At 42.3% G+C, this 24,108-nt stretch overlaps 1 protein-coding gene across 1 annotated transcript in view; it reads right to left on the bottom strand.

Annotated features, from left to right (window-relative positions):
- The window catches only part of LOC5575443 (discoidin domain-containing receptor 2), a 918,178-nt gene that overhangs the window by 179,376 nt on the left and 714,694 nt on the right, over nucleotides 1–24,108 (bottom strand). The window contains 1 exon segment of the mRNA XM_021844675.1: nucleotides 11,556–11,773. Within this exon segment, the coding sequence (XP_021700367.1) occupies nucleotides 11,556–11,773 (218 nt within the window).

Raw genomic sequence — 24,108 nt, 5'->3', positions numbered from 1 at the left:
TGCTTTTATGAGCACTTCAATAGTGAATGACTGAGAGCTTTCTTTGCCAAAGTTATCATTTTCGCATTTGTACATCGTGTGGCAGGTACGATGATACTCTATGCCTATGGAAGTCAAGGAAATGTGCATTGCGAAAAGATCCTGGACCGACCGGGAATTGAACCCAGACAACTTTAGCACGGCTTTACTTTGTAGCCGTGGACTCTAACTACTCGGCTAAGGAGATCCCCTCAGAGTGATTTGCTGTGAACTGTAGAGCTATTTTCCTCAAGTTCCCGAAGAAGTTCACAGGGGAGTCCTTATCAAGCTTGAAAGCTACTCTATGGACCTTGATTTGAGCTGTGATGTTTCTTAAAGTTGTGAATCTTTATGACAAAGTTTTGCATGAGCCCTCTTTACCTTTTTAGGCAGCTAAAAAGCTCCATGCGGAACTTTTTCCGATCTTTTAAGAATCCGGAAAAAAAACTTTATGTTGTCATGAAAAGCTGAAGCTTTGGTTACTTCGGATTCTTCTTTTTCTTCTTGGCATTACGTCCTCACTGGGACAGAGCCTGCTTCTCAGCTTAGTGTTCTTATGAGCACTTCCACAGTTATTAACTGAGAGCTTTCTTTGTAAAAGTTGCCATTTTCGCATTCGTATATTGTGTGGCAGCGGCAGGTACGAGATACTTAATGCCCAGGGATGTTAAGGTGAAACAGTTTGAAATCAACTTCTAAGATTGCACTAAAACTTCAAAGGCACAAATCTCGCGAAGAAAGCATCCTACAACAGTGTACTTTTTATTTTGGCTTTGTGCACTAGCAGAAAGCTTAAAATAAGAAGATCAGGAACGTTTGCCAACTATTTCTCCAGTTTTGTGCTTTTGAAAACGTGAGTAAGGGTAGAAGTCAGCCATTGTGCCGGCCATCTTTGTATCCCGAGATGTTTCACCTTAAGGAAATTTCCATTATGAAAATATCCTGGACCGTCCAGGATTCAAACCCAGACACCTTCAGCATGGCTTTGATTTGTAGCCGCGGACTCTAACCACTCGGCTAAGGAAGGCCCTCCCATGGGTTACATGGGATATCAGTAGTTTTAATTGGTCGTAGAATAACAACTGTAGTATGTGAGTATCACCGGTAGATAAGAGCTGGTAATACAAATAAAACATTTATTGATTTTTTGGTCTGACCGGGATTGTCCCAATTTTTTTAAAAATCAATTTATTTGGAGATTTATATGGGTTTTGAAATTTTAAAATATATATCAATATGAGAAATATTTGTCCCTATGTTCTCAAAAGATAACTGTGCTTATGCTGTTTTTTCTGGCTTTAGGACATTTCGTCGAATGACATTTGGTCGAATGACGTTTGGTCGAATGACATTTGGTCGAAAGTACATTTGGTCGAAAGGACATTTGGTCGAATGGACATTTGGTCGAATTGCCTTAAAACATTTATTTTGGTCGAATGGTCGAATGACGTTTACTTTAAGATATAGGTTTTTTGTACATTGCCTGAATATTTATCTCTAGTGAATTTATTATTCTTTCAAAATTTCATCATTCTTTGATAAACTTCTAAACAGGTTATTTTATTGCTCAACGATGCGAACATAATGTTTTTATTATTTATTATTCTTTTGAAATGTCATCGTTCTTCGTAATGAAGTGCTGATCTTCATCTGATGGAAGCATTCGAAGAGAGTACTCTGTATTTTTCTTTGAATTCCGTGTCTTGCAGCTTACGGACGTGGGTAAGATTTTTTAATGCGGAAATTATGAATAAAACGGAAGGAAAAATTTGCTTTAAGGAAACGCTTTATGGCGAAGTGATTGTTAGGTGTCGGTAACTCTACTTTTGGTCAATTGGCTTATTGTGACATCCAGCTTAATAATATTCCGCACTCAAATATATGGCTTTGCTGACAGTGTTAATGACCTCGGGTAAAAAAACAGAGTTTGCAGTGAAAGTTTTGAATTGTTAAAAATTTGAATTGTTCTAATACTATGTATCGGGAAAGGGAAGACGAGTTGACTGAGGCGACAAAAGATAGATTGCGCATATAGATTGTTGGTAAAATGACTGATATTTTTTAAATTATTCAATCACATTTGTATTAGCGACAAAATGCTACACACGAAGATAGTCAGACTAAACGTAAACTTTCGTTTTCATACTATTTTGATTCCACCGTTATCTTTTCCACGAAAAGTCGGTTCAGCCAAATATAATTTGCTTTCTGTTGCAACTAAACATTTTCGACCAAATGTCCATTCGACGAAATGTCCGTTTGACTAAATGTACTTTCGACCAAATGTCATTCGACTAAATGTCATTCGACCAAATGTCTTTCGACTAAATGTCATAGATTCGTTTTTTCTATAATTCCAAAGTTACACATGAAACGTGAAACTCAAAAAAAATTCTACGACTGTCAATAACTAAAGCTCTTGACAGTAACTACCAACTGATCATCAGAGCAAAATTAAACTTAAAGTAACATTGCTGAACGAGAACCCGTCCAGTTCAGAGATGGTTCAAAGTTTCCAATTTGTTACATCCATCCCCGAAGAGAATATTGATGGCTGACAACCTCGTTGTAGCAGCCACTTATGCACACCTACTTAGTCGGCCTTTTAGTTTAGCAGCAGCAGTGCATTCGATAGAAACCTGACATCGGATGCAACCGCTTATGTTGGCTATCCACCCACTCGCGACCTATACCAACAAGGAGGCGACCAGAGTGTTGCTAAAGCGAACCCAGGTCCATGTCCGATTCCTCGCAAGTCTCAGTCCCAAGCTCGGTCCAATGGTCGAATCCGTCCGAACGCATGTTCTCAGATGTAGGTATGTAATGCGTTGCTGTCAGCGTCAGATCCCGAAGCAAGCATTCAAAGTGCAACATCAAAGAGTATGCTCATTACCTATAACGCTGGCCATTCGGATGATTTACATTGCAAACGCCCCAGTGCACAGTGGTTCCATTTGTGGTGGTTTGAATTTCCAGTGGTTTGAATTCAGGTTAACTTCTGCGTCATGAGTCCTCTCGTAGCGTAGGGGTTACGCGCACCATCTAGTGAATAGGGACTCGTGAGTTATATTCACACCGCAAATTTTACATCATTTTGATCATTTAATCCAATTGCAAAGTATATGTAATGTTTAGTTGGCTGCATGGCAAGTCATGATTAAGGATTTCTTCACATGTAGTAATATCCACGTTATTTGAAAGATTCCATAATTACTTTCATTTTGCTTTCCGTGTTCGAACGATTCCGTTGTCAAAGTTTCCATAGTTAATAAAACAGAAAATTCGCTCCATCATTCACGAATTCACTATAAATATTTGACAAATATGTGTAAAAAAATGTTTCTACATTTTACATTTGACGGGAAAACAAGATGGAATGGTGAGTGACAAAAACAAACAACATTTTTTTTTAGATATTTTGCCTATTGGAGGTACCATTGTGCAATGAGTTCGCGAATCGGTTTCTGGTAGTCCGGGGAGGAGCGCGGGACACACATGGAAGAGTTTTCGTCAGTACCGTAAATAGAGATGTTGGAACAGCGGTCAGTGAAACGGACGATTTATGGCAGATAATGACGGGCAAACATCTTGTCAGGTCCATGTGCTGATTGGCTGATGAGTTATGAAGTGTGCTGCAGCCGGGTCAGTTAGAGGTTTCGATGTCGGAAAAATGTTAGGAAAGGGTAGCGGGAGATGAAATTGGCACTGATTGACTTGATGAAATATGCTGATGAGGTAAGTAGGATGGTGTCAGAGTACTATTGATACTTCAAACGGAAACGATTCTTGGTATGTTAAATGTAGAGTGATTGATCTCTTTTTGAATGCATTCCGATGTTTGATAGACAAAGGTAATATTTGTTTGACAGTTATAAGGTATGCTTGAATAAATTATGTGAAGCAAATAAAAAAAAAAAAAAAAAAAATGACATCGATTTCAATAATGGTCCCAATTTGTTAATATGCTAATCGTTGGCGACTGACAAACTTCAATGAATGCTTTAAATTATTTAGCATGTCCTCTGAATAATTCCAAATATCCATTTTTTAATTCATTCGCCTTTGAAGCTTTGAAATATATCAGGCTTGGGTCTAGAACACTTGAACTTGAAAATGTGCTCTCAGCGACTTTCAATAGCCATTCATATTCTTTCAAGCAAAAATTGATTCAGATATCAAAAAACTTAAAATGCTTTGGAGATTGTGTGTAGGTTTTTGGAGTTAAAAAGTCAATTTTGTAATAATTACAATTTAAAAAGTCAAAATTGAATGATTACTTCTCAACTAACAAGAACAGAAACCAACATTAGTTCCATGTATGGCCCTCTGTTAGTTTTCAATTTCTATTCATTTCTCTCGTCGCTCGCTTGCGATTCTATCCATTATATTCATTTCCTTGCTCCCTTCCACTTTAAGTAGTATCGCATTCACCGAGAAATAAATACTAATAAATAATAAATACTAATAAATACTAATAAATAAATACCAATAAATACTAATAATGAATAAATAAAAACCAACATTACTTACATATACAATCAATTACACACAGTAGATACGACAAAAACTGATAAAATGCAAAATTCTTGTAAAATGAGCATGAAAAAACTATACTATACTATCTACAAGATTACCCATTTCGTCTAAAGTGATTTTGCATAAAGCAGTTACACATAAACACCCACACATAGAGTTCTTAAGACGATATATGAATCCCTTTATACCAAACGTCTATTAAGCGACGTTTATGAACAAAAGGTCGAAAATAATTTGCTTGGAGCTAAACTTTTCCTTCTTTGAAAATATACTTTCGACCATTTTGTCCCTTCTTTTTTGTTCTTCGACCTTTTGTCCTTTCGACCTTTAGTCTTTTGACCTTTTGTCCCATCGACCATTTGTCTTTCGACCTCTTCCATAGATTCATTACGCGAACGTCTTTGTATAGAACAAAATGCCCTCAATTCGTGCATGTACATAATTTGACCATTGTAACCATAAAAACGTTAATTGAATAGTTCATTTTTTACAATGTTACACATCTCGAGAAAACCCATCAAAACTCGATTAAGTGGATAACTTGTGAACGATAACGAAGCTTCGTTTCTTCAGACAATTTTAAATAAGAAACAATAGATTAATATCATCGCAGAACATTATTTTCCATCTGATTTCTGCCTTCTTTTCTGTTTTATTTTATAATGCATTGATTCGTGATCCACTTCATAAACTTGCTGTGTATCTTCAGATTACGTGTTTTTCTAATTTCAGAAATCTTAATGCTTGGCAATCACTTGTTTCACCTTCCACAATGCCCACTCAGTAGTTTAATCAGATTAAATAGGAAAACAATCAGTTTAGTTTTGTAAGGAAGTTATTGGAAAAATCGTAGGTGAGATAGGCAGGTAAATTTCCGAATTCCATTTGGAAATTCCATGATTTGTTTTCAACAGATTCACAGCAATTCTACAAAAAAATCTACAATCCCCTGAAGTCCTACAAAAGCTTCTGAAGGACATTATAAGTTTATAATAAAATTCCTTGATAAAATTAGTGGAGGTTTTTTACACCAATCTTTAAGTTATTTCTTTGGCTCCATCCCATTACTCCGAACGCCATTACCCCGAACGCCACTACCCCGAACGCCACTACCCCGAATGGGTCACTACCCCGAAAGCCATTACCCCGAATGGGTCATTATCCCGAACGCCACTACCCCGAACGCCACTACCCCGAATGAGCCATTACCCCGAATAGTATGAGATACAGTGCAGTATCTTGTTTTGCGGGCAAAAACGCGTATCTAAAGAAAACTAGTAATTAATGGTGCGTAAAATTCGTCTGTAAAATGTTCATCATATATTATCCCTTCTTTTATGCGTCAGCTATTCTTTCGAAATATCTTGTTGACAGTGGGCGCTTTTGCAGAGCAAGGGCTCATTCACAAATTTAATAACGCCAAAAATTGCCATTTTTGACACCTACCCATCCCCTCGTACCATTTTCTGTATGGAAATTCTACATATTGTGTATGAGCTGTGACATTTTGAGGACAACCACCCTCAATTTTGTCTGCCACCTTCAGCGTTACGAAATTAGTGAATGGCTTTTTAATTGAATAAGCCTTTTATTAACTACCCAGGCAACCAGAAGTCGCATGAAAGTTCACGTAATAACTCGTTTATTCATACAAATTATATCAAACTACATTTTGTTTCGTCCCGTACACTCGTACAAAGTAAGTCGAATCAATCCGTAGCAGCTGTCAAATTAACATTTGTTATCATAAGTTAGGTCGCATGATATCGCAGGTAAGTTTGGTAGAAAATTTATACTCTCGCAATGTATATGCACGTATAATGTATATCACCTCCACTTTTGTTCGTAGAAGGCCTTTTCGCGACATCTTATAAGTGAAATGTTGCACATACAAAGATTTCGTTATACGTACATTTTGGTTGTCTGTGTAAAAGCTTTCCTTGTCAATTTATCATTCTTGTACATGTGCTTCTATGCCAGAGATGTCAAGGAAATGTTCAATGCATAAGATCCGCAACCGGAGGAATTCGAACCCACAACCTCAATATGGTCTTGCTGAACAGCTGCGTGATCACCGGTATTTGGACTTCTTGGTGGTGTTCATATTTCAATTCAGTTTTCAACAAATATTTTCCATTTTTATGAATATAGGTTGTACTATAGCATCACGTTTCAGTGGTCATTCACGTCTTAGCCCCAAACATTACACCAGAAATTTGCCCTTCTTTCTTGAATAGGCTGTTCTTTCAAGTTTTCATGGGATAAGCTAGTTACTAATATTTGCATATAGAACAGCTTTTTTCAAGGAATATATCCTGAAGGCATTCACTGAAGTGAATCCTGCTATAATTAAAACCGGTAATTTTCACTTTCTTTTATCTTCTTGTATTAAAATAGACAAAAGTTTTTACTGTAGCGGCAATTAGAGGCCCCCGTGTTTCTAACATGTACAAGTGTACAAGTTCCATAGCGGAACGGTTGTCTATCAGGTTGGTCTTTAAGCGGGATCCATAGAACAACACTTGCAGCGACTATCTTATTACCATCATTTACGAAACAAAATCTTTAGAATATTTCAATGCTAGTAGCCCGAAACCTACAAAAATGAGTAAAGGAAGTGGGTACCGACGTCCAATACGAGACTTTACTACATTCTAATGTTGTGCATATTATAGCTATCCTTTTCATAATAAATTCACCCTTCTTTTTGAAATAGGCTGTTTTTCAGAGCATTGCAATGTGGCTGTGTGAATCTCACCAAAATTAGAGGGTAAATACAAACAAAATTTAATATGTAAAAAATACTTGCTGAAAAACAAGCTGCTATTTTATCTTCTAATACTTGGAAAATACATTGTTGAGCCAAACTCGTTAAATACTCATAAGGATTCGTACAATTATCTCCCTACTCTCTAACTAGAATAAATCTCAAAAGGGTATGCATTCGGGGTGATGGCGTTCGGGGTAGTGACCCATTCGGGGTAGTGGCGTTCGGGGTAATGACCCATTCGGGGTAATGGCTTTCGGGGTAATGGCGTTCGGGGTAGTGACATTCGGGGTAGTGGCGTTCGGGGTAGTGTCATAGAATCTATTTCTTTGTTTGATAAAACCTCGCCAACAATATTTCTTCAATTCACTCGGTTCATGGTTCCATCCTCGACTGCGACCCACGCTCTCCAGGTCCTGGTGCATTTGGTAATCCACCTCGCTCGTTGCACCCCACACCTTCTTGTTCCTACCCGATTCGTAGCGAACACCATCTTTACATGGCTGTTGTCCGGCAGTCTTGCAACATGCCCTGCCCAGCGTATCCTTCCAGCTTTAGCTACCTTCACGATACTGGGTTCGTCGTAGAGTTGAGCGAGCTCGTGGTTCATTCTTCGCCGCCACACGCCGCCGAAGATCGTCCTTAGCACTCGGCGTTCGAAAACCCCATGAGCATGCAAGTCCTCCTCGAGCATAGTCCACGTCTCATGCCCATAGAGGACTATCGGTCTTATGAGTTTTGTACATCATGCATTTGGTGCGGGGGTGAATCCTTCTTGACCGCAGTTTCTTCTGGAGCACATAGTTGGTACGCCTTCCATTGATGATGAGCCTTTGTTTTTCTCGACTAACATTGTTGTCAGCCGTCAGCAAGGATCCGAGGTAGACCACCATTTCAAAGGTATTCCCGTCTATAGTGACACTTCCTAGGCGGGTTCTGTCACGCTCAGTTCCGCTACCAGCATGTACTATATTTTGGACTCATTCACCATTAACCCGACTCGAATTGCTTCGCATTTCAGGCAGGTGTACAAATCTGCCTGGAGTGTTCGCTCGAGATCTTCACGCAGTTTTACACACCGTCCATCGTTGCTCTAATCAATCTTGTGACCTTCCCGGGAAAGCTGTTCTTGTCCATGATCTTCCATAGCTCTACACGGTCAATACTGTTGTATGCAGCCTTGAAATCAATGAACAGATGGTGCGTAGGGACCTGGTATTCACGGCATTTCTGGAGGATTTGCCGCACGGCAAAAATCGGGTCCGTTGTCGAGCGGCCGTCGATGAAGCCTGCCTTATAACTTCTCACGAACTCGTTTACTATAGGTGATAAACGACGGAAGAGAATCTGGGATTTCACTTTGTAGGCAGCGTTTAGGATAGTGATTGCACGATTATTCTCACACTCCAGTTTGTCGCCCTTTTTGTAGATAGGGCATATAACGCCTTGCTTCCACTCCTCCGGTGGCTGCTCCGTTTCCAAGATTCTGACTATCAGCCGATGCAGACAAGCGGCCAAGCTGTCCGGGTCCATCATGATGAGTTCGGCTCCGATACCATCCTTGCCAGCGGCCTTGTTGTTTTTGAGCTGTTGAATGGCATCCTTAAATTCCCCCATCTTCTGTGCCGGTGTTCTCTGCGCCATTCAGATGTTCATAGTAGTACTGTTTCCATATTTCAATCACCTCGCGTTCGTCTGTTAAGATGCTCCCATCCTTATCCCGGTACATTTCAGCTCGCGGCACGAAGCCTTTGCGGAATGTGTTGAGCTTCTGATAGAACTTCCGCGTTTCTTGAGAACGGTACAGCAACTCCATTTCTTGGCATTCCACCTCTTCCAGCCGGCGCTTTTTGTCCCAGAATAGGTGGGTTTGCTGTCTCCGCTTCAGTCTGTATCGTTTCACGTTTTGCCGTGTACCATGCTGACGCATTGCATTCTTCTCCTCTAAAACTTCGTGGCACTCCTCGTCGAACCAATCATTACTCGATCTTCTTACCGCATACCCGACAATGCTTTCGGCAGCGTCGTTAATAACTGCTTTCTGTCCTCCAGCAGTCCTCAAGAGGGGCCCTATCGAGCTCGCCCTTATCCGCTGCCTCAAGATGCTGCGCGTACGCATTGGCGACATCCGGTTGTTTCAGCCGCTCGAGATTGTACTGACGTACATCGTTGATGACAGATAGTTTTGGGCGCAGTTTCACCAGTGGTCGGAGTCAATGTTAGCGCCATGATTGGCTCTGGCATCGATTATGTCGGAGAAGTGCCGTCCGTCGATCACTGATACAGGAGGCTGTACTGGAAATAGGTGCTACAAATGGCCATATTCTTGGAGGCGGCAAAATCTATCAGTCGTAGGCCATTCTCGTTCGTCAGCCGGTGGGCGCTGAACTTTCCAATCGTCGGTCTGAACCTGAGCGTTCAAATCTCCTATGATGATCTGGACGTCGTGGCTTGGCCAGCGGTCGTACTCGCATTCGAGCTGCGCGTAAAATGCGTCCTTGTCAAAATCAGTGCTTCCGGAGTGAGGGCTATACACGTTGATTATGCTGAAGTTAAAGAATCGGCCTTTGATTCTCAACTTGCACATTCGTTCATTGATCGGCCACAACCCGATCACGCGCCTTTGCATATCCCTCACCACTATGAAAGCCGTTCCCAGCTCACGTGTGTTGCCGCAGCTCTGGTAGATGGTATGACTACCTCTAAAAGTTGGCACCATTGCTACTGTCTAGCACACCTCCTGCAGCGCAACGATGCCGAAACCGCAGATCTTCAGTACATCGGAGCATATGCGAGGACTCCCAATGAATTTGAGAGATTTGCAGTTCCACGTACCGAGTTTCCAATCGCTAGTCCGTTTCTGTCGCTGCGGTTTTTACCGATTGTTCTGGTCCGTTAAAAGGCCATGTAGGGGGACTGGGGGTAGTTTGCCCATGTTAAGGAAAACAGCGATTTTATATGTAAAAACATTATTTTATGCTCTTTTTTTAATGATGGTCGGATAAACAAACATTTTTTCTATCAAATAGTAGAAACGGCTATCTATTTTAGCTTTTCTGAGTTTTATAAATCATTTTAAAAAAAATGCTTGCTTAACTGCATATGTATTGTTTTGCGGGGTAAAATGCCCCGCTTCAGTTCGGCGTTAGCCATGCTGTAGACGTACGCACACAATCATGCTTGTTTATAGGTTGCATACATCCGGGCGTTTGTTCAGATGTTATTGTTCAATAATAGTATATATGCTGATGCGAAAAATGTACATTTGTAAGGTTCCAAATTACGCGTAACTTCAATATGGCATTACGTTTGGTAGAATTTGAATTCAAACGGCTGTTTTGGTGTTATGAAATAGGGGTGGGCGTTTTGCCCCCAGAGTTGATTAAAGTTTAGCTCCTTCAATAAGCTTTTTAAGGACAAATTCAATATATTTTTTGCATGTTATACAAACTATGACAGTGCACAACTTGGCTCCCGGCGATAGTTTCAGAAATTTGGTTATTTATCGACCTAAAATTTGACCTTGAAGATCGCACAAAATTGCAACGAAAATAGCGAAAAACGTTTTTATACGTTATTTACGATTTTTTTGAGAAAAACACATAAAAATATATTAGGAGAAGCATTTTTATCCATTTTCTATAACCTAGGGTGAAAAAAAGTATTCTAAACCACACCGTTCGCCCAAATCGAGGGTGGCGCGTTTTGCCCCATATGGGCATATTACCCCCAGTTCCCCTATATTGATTCATTGCACGAGCTCTATACATTCGGTCTTGGGAAATTTCTGTAGGAAGACTTCTAAACATTATTGGCAAAATCTTTAGAGAAGTATTTGGAAAACACCTGAAGCAATTCATATTCTGGTGTTCTATAAATATAATTTTTTAAAGAATTATCTCTCTATGAGATTTAATTTTTTTTTCTGGCATAGGTATCTTGAATGCTACCTGTGATCATTTTGTTTGATCAAATAACCTTTTACATGAAAACAATTGGTTTAAAGATTTCAATTCTTATTTGGTCAGCCCAGACCATTTTATTTGCACAACACTTAGACCCCTGACTCAGGTCCGGCCCTGAAAATAACTCAGTAATGATAGTTTGGATTGATATTTTGGATGACTTATCTCTCTTCTATCTGATGTTCAGAAGAGACTGAACATCGATTGAAACGCATCACACATTAAGTAAACTCATCAAAAACTCATTGCAAACGACTAATTATACAAACCTTGAAATTGCTGTTGAGCCGTTTGTCGATCCCCAGACTGTCGGTATGCAAATTGTGCTGCAGTGCGTCGAGGACGGCCGCCGTTCGTGTGCGTTTGTTCTTGGCCACGATGAACAGGATGATGGCGATCAGCAGCAGGATAATGGTGGTCAGGACCGCGATGATGACACCGACAAAGTGAGGCTCCGGTTCCTGGTCGATCGGTTTCGGCGAGATAACTGCAAGGAAAAATATGAAAATGAAACTGTGAGAGATGTTCGGGCGACTGTCACGTTGTCGTTGTGGTAAACTCGGTGCGTATTAAATGGACATTAAGATGAGTCGCACGCAATGTGCACTTCGACGAAGAACGGAAACTTGGGACAACGTTGCTATCATGGTCAGCTTGCAGAGCAAATCGTGAGCAAAATTAATTTAAATTTTAAATAGTGATCACCTTAATCAATAAAAATTTGCATTCTTGTGCGAACATGCAATGACTGAAATAAAATAACAAAGTGTTTCAGAGCTGTTTAAGTTGAATAACTTATCTAAATTTGATACCATATATTTAATTTCGATTCTATAACAAATATTCGAAAGACATTCGCCTGAAAATCATTCGATCAAATGCGACACTTACAGGAGTGCAATATTACCAGATATTTAATTTCTCATCACAGTTTAAAGTACTTTTGACTTCTAATAAGACATTGCATGTGCTTTCGTGCTGATACATTGTCTGAGAACAGACTTTCGAAAGGTAGCGTTCGATCGAAACCTCATTACTCATCCTCTGGGGGCTTGGACCCGGGATCCCGTCAGCAACCGTCAGACAGGACGCAAAGTAGCAACATCCATAAAGTATCACGTATCGGTTTCTTCTTTCTCGACGTTCAGAGTTTGGAATATGCAAACTGAAGTGGTCTGCGGACTGGTCTCCAGGCTATTTTACTATTGATGGAAATTGTTTACAGCTTCTCAACAATATTGCCATCCCGGGGCTTGGCATCAAGGTGGGGAAATGGACGTCTCGCTTGCTAATGAATCGTGTGCATCTCTGCTGATGATGGTCGGTGAGGGTTATGGCATGGCGCTTCTGTTATGCGGAATCGAGACGTCCAACGGATGATGTATGCAGAGCAGTGTCTTTCTTCGACCAGATGGATGGACATGCACTCAAATACTGATTACGACGACGACGACGACGCACGGGAGCATGGCATACGAAGAAGCATTAGATTATTGATCGATGGCACAAAGTATGTGATAATTTGAATAATTGATGATGTGCATAATAAATGCAAATTAGTGTAAGATATTTGATCTTTGCGCCTCGCTCTTCTGCTGGAAGGACGGCAGCTCCAGTTCAGTGGCCATCGGTGTTATTTGCTTTGATCGTGGGGCGGAAGAAATGACCACATTATTCTGTGAAGTAGACGGTTTACTATTCAGTCCAATCACAAGGTGAATCTCCCGGGAGAACCAAGCGAAGCCGTACCGCATGCCACTTGATTGCTTCAAAAGGTAGTTAAATTGCAATTACTTCCATGTCAATAGTTTATTAGCATTCAGCTAAATTGCTTACAATGATGAAAGTATGGGCTGAAAGAGTGGCTCATACTCTAGCAAATAGAGTATGATTTGATTATACGGTCAAAAAGTCCATATGTTTGGCAGCAGAATATTCAAAAGTTGTCCAAATCTATGTAATAATTCTTTTTACATTCAAATTATTCAATTTTTCAAAACAATGATTACTCAAATAGGTTCTGTAATGAATATTGATAATAAATTTGCTGTTCTAATCAAACATTAAACCTCTAAAAATGCTTTAAAATTTAATAAATGGTTTTCATTTACAGCGGAACAAAAATCATTTTTTTATGTGTCTCAAAGATTAAATTAGGTATTGGTCTCCAGTAGTTTTGGGGTTACTGAATCCGTTTCCATTCCAGAACGTCACAATTTTGTGCTACAGGTCGTCAAAGTTGTAGAAAATTCTCATTTATTGATGTTTGATTGGAATTTATACCACGATTTATTAATTTTTGCAATTCAATCCATCGATCCTTCCAAAAATAACTTGAACTTTTGTGTGAGGCATAGTGTGACTTAACTGCTAGATTAAATCTATTTTTTGAATATGATTGCAACATCCATACGAAATTATTTCTTCTATATGGCTAGTTAAAATATTTATCAAAAAGAGTAGTGTTTGATCCTTTGAGCTTGTCGCTTGCTCCAGTGGGGGGCGAGCGATGAAAGTAGGATCAAACTTGTAGTGCGTCGTTCGATCAGTGAAATAAAAAAGCGCCGCGGATCGTTAATAGTGTTTGATCTATTGATCGCGCCGCTTGCTCTTGCGAAGGCGAGTGACAAACACTTGTTCGGCGTATAATGCGATTGCCGAATCATTTCCCAAATCGGATTAGGCGTGATTATATTATGGATCGCTTCACCAAACATTGGTGACTCCCAGATCTCTACCTTATCCCACCAACCCAATATCCTTTCCATGACAACTGTGAAGATGCAGAGGTGATCTTGTTATCTAGTAACAACGGTTGTCGAACTAACATTTCTTCCCTCCCCCGATGACCGTGAGGACGTGGCCGGCGCCGGATATACTTTTCAAATTTGAGCTCTCGATGTGTACACATTGAGAATGGTAAGCTAATCCCAAGCCCCATTCATTAAATCTCTGTGCATCTTCGATTGTTCTGGTCAATCACGGAGTAGCAACTACGAATTGTACGGTAACCTATGCTTATGCTTATTAGACAGTTAACCCTCTAATACCCAACCCCGCCTTTAGACGGGGTACACTTTGGAATTTTGTGTATTTTTTCGTAGCTCGGAAATCAGAATGATTTTATTTTTGGCTAAAACCTTGACTCAAAACACGCATATAAGAAAAGTTTTTTATGACTTTTGAAACTTTTTTGTATTTTTAGAAATTGTTTGAAAAATTGCATTCTTATATAACCTACAAATGCCTGGGCTTTATTTAACGTGTAATATAAAAAATCGTACCTTTTATATTTTTCTACGATTAATCTATCACAAAAGAAGAGCCTGGTGGTATTAAAATCATTTCGAACCTGTTTTTCCGTTAGTTACACGGAAAATAAAATACGCTCCGAAAAAAAATTAAAAATTTAATATTTTTAAAAATACCGTAACAATTTAAATTTTTATTATTGCCAAAAATCAACAACAAGAAAAGGCTTCAAGAAAAAATGAAAAAAGCTAGGGATGTTCAAAAATAAAAATTATAAAAATCAAGAACCAAAATTTAAAAATTTGCGAATAAAAATAAATAAATGCCCAAAACGTGTTTAGAACAATTTTAGATAACGAAAAATTATACTTAAATCGAAAATAAAAATTTGGGTATTAGAGGGTTAAAGTATTTCTCAAAATAATTGTAGCAACTTTTCAGTGACGTAATTATTACAATTTTTTTTCGTATTCATTAGAAGCTATAAACTGATTTCTATTGTAAATTAAGCACAAAAATCAACATACAAACTGGGAAACTTGCATACAAGTTGGCTGAAATCAATAAATAATGCATGTTCAACAGTCAATATATCATAAGTTAATCGACAAACGTAACGTCCAAAAGACCAGTAGACAATGTACCGTTCGACGGAAAACTTCTTCCGACTGGAGAGAGAATGATGGTTTACTACGCTGTGTTCACAAAGCCGCTGATAGCACGCGGCTTTGAGGCCTTTTTGCATGCAAATAATATGTGGTCGACCGATATTGCACTCACCGAGCGATGCAACATCCCGAGTAGAACTCAGATGTATCACGTGTAAACCTGTAGCCATCCAACACCTGTTTCGTAAGACTGGCAATGTGTGCGAGAACGATGCTGTAACGACGGAGCAACGTTGGCACTACTATGCGGAGCAGAACTATCAGGAGCGAGAGAACTGGAGCTCACCTAATGGGTGGTAATCGGAGACTACGTGCTGTCGGAAAACCCATCGGACGGCAGTGCGCCTTCTATACTTCGCCGGGATCGGAATTCTATCACATTATTAGTGCAATTGATGTAAATTAAGTTCAATAAAATAAGTTTGAGTAGTGGTAATAAAACCATTTTTGATCAAAGATTCGACAATAAAGTCTAAGTGTAGTGTTACAAAATGTGTTGATGTGCCTTTGAACTGAGAATTATAAAACTACTCCAAAACGAACAGTGATTGCGCTGCTCAAGCTAAATGTCGTCGATGCAACGAGTGATTTCGTTTTGGATGTAAGTCTACTTCTCACCCTGACCACTACATCTGGTTCTTCGAACCGGATGGTCATCGATGCGATTCCAACCACCCGGTGAAGCTACGGCTAATAATTCCAACGCCATTCCTAAGGCTATTCAACAAGGATATCACCATCAAAGTTTCCCGTCCGTCGCCATATTTCGACGCTTAGCTGATTGAGAATAAATGTTCAAGGCATTGAAAATTATTCTAGAAGGTGATTGATATTCCGATCGCTCTACAAGTTTATCGCTCGTCTACCGGTCTTCCATTGCTTGCATGTAACCATTGTCCAACGGGACATTTCTGATCGTTTCCTGCACTGCGGTTTCCGACTGAGCCATTCCGGTCGACTTTCCCGGAGTTTTGCGAATTTTCATCCGATCCTGCGCACAATTGGGGCAAGCCAGCGCCATTGCTGAACGGACACCAACACGTACTTCTTCGAAGCAGCCCAATTAGCAGTCATTGCTGATTGTGACTCACCATCAACCCCATCCATCGCAAGGAATCAACTATTTCGAGCCGCCACAGCCACATCCATAGCCAAGACGTATCGCAGTTCGAGAAAGGGAAATTTTTTGAATACAAGGCAATATATTGCCTTTGAAAAGGTAATTATCGCTCCATTTAGTTAGTTTCGTTTTTTCCGGGCCACCTGGTCTCCATTTGTAGATCCTGATTCGCCGCTATGTCCTGACTCGAACGTAAGCTGCGCTACATGAAGACGCGACGCCGCAGCATCTTGACGTCATTGTCCTCCATCGAGAAGTTTGTTGCATCATACCAAGAGGAGGCAGACGAACCTGATACGACTAGAAGCAATCGTTACGCTGTGGACGGAGTTTATAAGATACAAGCAGATTTAGAAACCCAAGATGAAGCCCCTGATGCCCTTGAAATATACTTCAAAGAGAGGTTGCTCAAAGCCATTCGAACCACGTAAAGCTGCTCGATGTTAAGCTACCAATTTTCAATGGCAACTATGGAACGTGGCTTAACTTTCACGACCTGTTTGTGTCGCTCGTACACTCATCATCAGAGTTGTCGAGCATTTAAAAATTTTAGTATCTTCGGTCGTCAATGGCCGGAGAATCATTGAAGCTAATCCGAAAGATACCGATTAGCGCGACTAATTACTCTGTCGCATGGAATCTCCTAGTCGAGCATTTCCAGAACCCCAAGGTTCTAAAGCGCAGTTATGTTCAGGCATTGTTCGATTTTCCTTTTTGACTCTTTATTATGGGGATATTCAGCCCGAGGCTGGTTCATCGCCGTTAGTCGAGAAGTTCGAAGCGAATGTGAAGGCGCTTAAACAATTAGGAGAAAGCACTGAATATTGGGACATACTTTTGATCCACTTTCTCTCAAGCCGTCCTGACCCCATCATTTGACGTGACTGGGAAGAATTTTCCGCCACTCGTGACGATGTTGTATTCAAGGACCTCAGGGCTTTCATTTAGCGTCGAGTCAGTGTCCTACAGCAAATGTCTTCCAAACAACCCGAATCCCAACAAGCTTATCAGCCTCGTAAACCATCGTCGGAAAAATGTTGCACGAGGTGCAATTCTCGCCACCACACGCAACTGTGCACTACTAACACATCCACACAAGGCAGATCAATAAACGCGGCTGTATCGATGAGCGACGTTCGAAACACCACCCCTTCCACCACTGGCGCTACCCCGTCTGATCCACCGTCATCTTCTTCGGCATCGAGAGCATCAACATCCACAATGAACGCTGCCCACTCGGGAGTTACTAGTTGTAATTCACAACAACCAGGACGATCAAAGGTGCTTCTCTCCACTGCGGTGGTAATCGTCGTCGACGACGCTAGAAGGGAGCATTTTGCACGCGCTCTACTGGACTCTGGGACTCTACTTTGACCTGTTTGCCGTGTCAGGACATATTTTTTGTTGGGGACCTCTTCCATCTCTGACCAACTCGGTCTTTGAATGGGTAGTGTTGGGAAGAACTGCCCAAAATTTGTCCCATACTTCTGTTCGTTCATATGTCGCTACTGTTGCCGACCTCCATGACTTCATGGAAAGATTTTGGAAAGTAGAGAAGGATCCAACTGCCTCAAGCTATTTCCCGGATGCAACAGCCTGCGAGGATTTCTTCCAGCGTACGGTTTTTCGTGATTCGCCAGGTCGATACATGATACGTCTTCCGTTCAAGGAGGCTATGATTCAGCGACTAGGAGACAACTTCAAATCAGCACTGCATCGTTTTCGTCTTCTACAGAATCGTCTTTCTCGAGACGCTTCAATTGCACAGCAATTTCGGGACTTCATGACCTCCGATTGAACCACATGGCGCCGCTCAGTAGTGTTGGAGAAGAGATTGAACCAAAATACTACCTCCCAGATTGGTTGGAGAAAGAGAAGGATAACTGACCTGTTCCCGGACAGCGGTGTAAATTGACTGATACTAGCGATAGTGAGCGACGAAGATCTGCAGCAGTGTTTGCTTCTACTACTACCACACCTTCGTTCATCGATGAATACATTGCCAAATTCTCAAGCTACACGAAAATGGTCCGTACTACACCGTACTGGCGCCGCTTCTTTGGGATATTCCGATCACCGAAAGAAGATCGGTCATTTACGTTCCTAACAACAGATAAACTTCAAACTGCCGAACATGCGCTCTTTCGACTGCTGCATCAACAGTGCTCTCCAGATGAGTGGAAGCGACTACAAAGTAGACAACACGTTGCCAAAGGTTCGCGACTGAAATGGTTCCATCCTGGGAGGGAGGCACCGATACTACACACGAAATATAGAACAACGTTTTTTTGAACTGCAAGATAACTCCAGCTTGCCAACAACAATCAAGGCAGGCTTCGAGAAAATCGGTAGTTTCCTTTTGTTGTGCACCTTCGATCTTTCCTGACAAACATGAAAAAAGGGCCACAGTTTTCTATGCACTTAATATTCATGTTCATTGGAAAAAGTAGAACGATACGTTTTTCAATGCTTTATATTTAATTAGATTAAATGGTGCTCACGTGACATTACTTGCGTTATGTGCATGAATTGATTTTCATTCGATTTTTATCACATTTGAAGAAATACGAAAATGTCTTTTAATCATTTACGCGCTTTTTTCATGTTAGTCCAATGTTTGAGATCTGGGCTCACAGTGACAGTTCGTGACAGCGGAATCTCGGCTCACTATGACGTACAGAAATTTTGAATTGGTTTCTCCCTCCCAGGTTCCATCCTACGCTCTCCTCTAAGGAAAACATTATTCGAATCGGCGGTCGCCTGGGCCAATCCAAACAGCACTATGACTTCAAGCACCCTATCTTGCTACCTGGCACTCACCAATTATCTACGTTGCTTCTCCCGTCGTATCATCAATAACTACTACACGCAGCCCCTCAGCTGATGTATATGACTTGAATCTTTAAACTGGTGCGCTTTTCCAATTGGCTTTTCACCTAAAATAAAATGACTAGGTATAACTAACTCGTTCGAATTTAACGGCTACGCAGTCTTTTCGAGAATAAAACGAAGATTATTACTTGCCCAACGTTTCGACACGGGGTTGGTGTCTTCGCAACGTTTGGCAAGTAATAAACCTCGTTTCATTCCCGAAAAGACTGAGTAGCCGTTAAATCCGAACGAGATAGTGTTATAGTCGAAACCCCTTTAGGGTATAAACTAATGTATGAAAAGTTTCATACCTTTTCAAACGTTTCCTGTTTAATGGATTATTGATTATGCACTGTGCGCAAACCATACCTCAGCTTTATTCCATGGGCACAAAAGCTACTTAGAAAGGTTATCTATCCTATGTGTTCGGATCAAGTTGACGGCACAAACAATTTCTGTAAATCAGCCCGTTTTATTTGAGGCAGATCAAACTGCAATTTTAAATAATAAATTTTCATTTTAGTATTTACACAAAATTCACGACATAACATTTAGGATAAATAAGCCCACTTACAATTTTAGTTTGCCTTCACAATCAGGCTTCCTTTCTTCCTTTCCGAACAATGTCCTTCGCACAAATTCAGTTTTCCGGTGGTACTATCCACTTAACCGGCTGTCGTTTGTGGTCAACGTCTTTCGTCCTTTATCTGTTTGTCCCGTGGTATGTAGGTTAACTCGTATCGTTCTTGTCTTTCTAACGTCCGAAAGTCTAACCCTCAAGTCGACGTCTCAAGTTGAAATCTATCCGTTTTGATTATTGTAGAAATCGTCTAACACTTCTCGGCGAACTATTTCGGTACAACTAATCTTCAGGATACTTATTTCCAAAAGCAAATCTTCGCGCTCAAGAATTTTTCGCACCTTTAATTTCCTTTCACTACTTCTGATTTTTGTGTTATTTTTATTTACTTATGCTATCGATCCGATGACAGTCCTACCATCTGTCATCTCTCTTTCTCCTTCTATCTCACCTCTTACTGTCAACGGGCGCTCACATCTCACGTCTCATCGGGGCGGCAGGGCTGCCAGAACATTCCCCGGCCCGTAACTCTGTCCCGGAAGCCACATCCGGCTCAGGGTTACCATCCTCTATCTCCATTCTGGCCAGCTTCACTGTCGCTCGCTTGTACCGCCCGGTACTGGTACGTACCCACGCTTGACGGACCCTTCCGTCGCCAGACTTGATGGCTTCCTCCACTACTCCGCGGACCCAGCACTTCCGGTTGGCACCCTCGACTACGTATACCAAATCTCCTGCTCGTAACGGTCTTACTTCGTCGAACCATTTCGTCCTCTGGTTCAACGAAGGCACATACTCTTTTATCCACCTTTCCCACATCACGCTAGCCAACTGTTGCGAACGCTGGAACGCGTCCCGCAAGGCCACCGCTGGATGGGGAGGTGGTAGCGCCACGCATGGCTGGTTCGGTGTAACACCCCTCAGAAAGTGATTCGGAGTGAGTGCTTCAGCTTCGTCGGACTGCTGCGACACGTACGTCAGCGGACGGGAGTTGATGATGTCCTCCGCTTCAACGATGGCCGTCTGCAGAATCTCGTCTGTCAACCGTCTTCCATCGTCGAGCGCCCGAAGCGCTTCCTTCACTGAGCGGACCAACCGCTCCCAGACGCCTCCCATGTGCGGTGCGGCCGGAGGGTTGAACGTCCATTTCGTTCTCGCGTTCGTTAATAGGTCTGCGCAGTCATCTCTGATGCCCTGCGCAGCCTCCACTACTTCCTTGCTGGCTCCTCGCAGATTCGTCCCGTTGTCCGAGAAGAACTCGATCGGCCAGCCCCGACGGCCGATGAACCGGTGTATCGCCATCAAACACGACTGCGTAGTCAGCCCGTGCGCCACCTCCAAATGTACCGCGCGTGTCACCATGCAGGTAAACAGCGCGATCCACCTCTTTTCCATCCTACGTCCTACTGTCACATCGTACGGTCCCAGGTAATCTACGCCAACGTAGCTGAATGCACGTAGATTTGGCGTTACTCGCTGCACTGGAAGCGGGGCCATCCTCGGAGCTTCAGGACGACAACGATGCACCTTGCACCACATGCAGGATGCCGACACCTTCCTTACCACCGCGTCTACATGGGGAATGTAGTACAGCTGTCGCAGCTCGTTCTTCACCGCCTGGCGGTATCCGTGGCCGCTCCTCTCGTGGTAATGCTGAACTATCAGCCTCGTGATCCGGTGGTCATCCGGAAGAATCACCGGAAACCGCAAGTCGAACGGTAGAAACTCCGCACGTTCCACTCGCCCTTCCATTCGAATCAGGCCATGCTCGTCAACTAGCGGAGTCAGCTTGTACAGCGGACTGGACTTCTCGATCGTCATCCACTGGCTCGCCGGTCGAATTTTGTTCCTCGACAACACCTTCAGTTCGTCGACGAAACTCTCCGACTGCGCAATCCTCAGCAAGCAGCGCTCCGCCTTCTGATACTCGTCTTGTTTCAGCGGCAGTCGAACTGACGCTCCCGCGTTCGGTATCAGCACCTTCAGCTGACTTCTCGTTGCTCGCAGCGTCTCAATCGGCAGCCTCTCCCTTTTCCGCCTGCAATTCGAAACGAATCGGATCACACACGCCATCGTTCGAACCAGGATCGTCCACTTCGAGAATCTGTTCGCGTCCACTAGTGCCGCTGGAACCTTCACATCATGCAGCAGTAGGTGAACCCGCAACTCCTCCATTGTGTTCGCCGGTGGCAAACTCTTCTTCGGCCATTCCTCCTCCCTCTCGTACAGGAACTGCTGTCCTCGTACCCACGCGCTGTTCGGGTCTATTTCCGGGTTCCTACCCCACTTCGTCAGCTGGTCCGCCACGTTCAACTTCGTCGGCACCCATCGCCAGTCTGCCAGCCTTGTTAGGCTCAGGATCTCTCCGATACGAAAACCGACGAACTGCTTGTAGCGGCGCTGATCGGACCGAATCCACGACAACACCACCTCTGCATCGATCCAAAAGACCACCTTCGTAATGTGGAAATTGTGGTTTTCGTACACCGTCTGTGACATCCGTGCGCCGAGCACGGCTGCCAGAAGTTCCAGGCGCGGAATCGATAGCTGCTTCAACGGTGCCACCTTCGCTCGGCTCATCACGAGCGCACACATCACCTCACCGCGTACTACGGCTCGAAAATACGCCACGCATCCATACGCCGTCTCGCTCGCATCCGCAAATATATGCAACTGCACATCCTGGACCTCTTCCGATCGCGCACTGCCGAAATAGCTGCGTGGCAGCTTGAAAGCTCGAACGTCTGCCAGAATGTCCGTCCACCGTTTCCACTTGCCGAACGATGCTTCATCCACAACTTCGTCCCATTGACACCCTGTCCGCCAGAGGTCCTGAATCAGCATCTTTCCTAGGATGGTGACTGGCGCTAGGTACCCCACCGGATCAAACTGCGCCATCACAAAATAACAATATTAACAAAAACCCAATTATGGAACTATATCCTTCAAGACATCACCTGTGCCATAATGTTACAACAACAAAATCCGTTCATGGCTGCTTGCCTCGAATTTCTCAATCGTCCCAAACTTTTAAGATCCTGCTTCACTTGGTAAAATTCCTAAATCGTTGTCTTTGTCTTACACGTGCCGTATAAAAGGTAAACACCGTTGTTGCCCGGCATTCTCACAACGTGCTCCACCCCTCTTACCCTTACAGCATTGTCGACTTTCTGGAAACTTCACTCACCGTTCACTCCACCAAAGATCGTCTGAGGCACACGTCTTTTAAAAACTTCTAGCTCTAGCTCTTATCGGCGTTTTGTACATGGTACAGCTACGAGGGTGAAATTTACCACACAACAATATCATCCTTTCAAGCAGCTGTGTTGCTCTTGAGCTATTTGATCGCATCTTTTATTCACTTATCATCTGCCGTGGCGGTAAAATCAGTCCTTCTGCTGCCGTGGTGGTCTACCTATGCGCCATTCAGATGTTCATTGTAGTACTGTTACCACCTTTCAAACACCTTACGTTCGTACGTCTAGACACCTTTATCCGTAACCCGGAACATTCCGGATCGCGTTACAATGCCTTTGCGGAATGCTTTGAGTTTCTTATAGAGCTTACTCGTTTATTGAGAACGATACTGCTGCCTCCATCTCCAAAATCCCAAGCTCTTCCAGGCGATGGTTTTTATCCTGAAACAGATGGGTTTGCAGTTTCCGCTTCTGGTTGTGGGTACCTTGCTGCAGTATCATCGCCCGGGTGCATTCTTCTAGTGTAAAATCGCTTACCGCTCTTCGTTGAACCAACTGAATTGCGGGCGTCAGTATCGAATGTTGTTCTTATGTGTTCTTTAACCATCACAAGGTAGTGGCCCGAATCGAGGATTGCGTCGCGATAGGTCCTGATGTCAATAATATCCGAGAAATGTATGACATTAATATCAAACAGCCCCATGATGCCATCTCTGGTAAAATCATTGCGTAAATACGGGGGGGGGGCTAGGGGGTCTAAAGCCCACCCTAGAAAATCTCAAGCCCCCTCTAGAAAATTGAAACTTACAGGCAAAACAAACATTATGCTTGAGGAAATCATTGATGATCAGGGTTCCAAGCCCCCTCTAATATTAGGCTCAAGTTACGCTAATGGGTAAAACGGCTTGTTTTGTTCTGCCAACTTTATCAGTGTGAAGTTTACAGAACCATGATCATTTCAAAGTGTTCTTTGGAGGATGACAAATAATTCAACACTTGCAACTTTCTAATATGCAGGCTTGTTCTAACATATATAGATATTGTTTGTTATTTTAAAGTCTTATGAGCACAACGGATTAGAAACCTAATACAGTAAACCCTCCACATCTCGATATCGAAGGGACCATCGAGATA

Source organism: Aedes aegypti, chromosome 2 (assembly GCF_002204515.2).
Source record: "Aedes aegypti strain LVP_AGWG chromosome 2, AaegL5.0 Primary Assembly, whole genome shotgun sequence".
Classification (NCBI taxonomy): domain Eukaryota; kingdom Metazoa; phylum Arthropoda; class Insecta; order Diptera; family Culicidae; genus Aedes; species Aedes aegypti.
The sequence above is the reverse complement of the archived record's forward strand: the minus strand, read 5'-3'. Positions and strand labels throughout refer to the sequence as shown.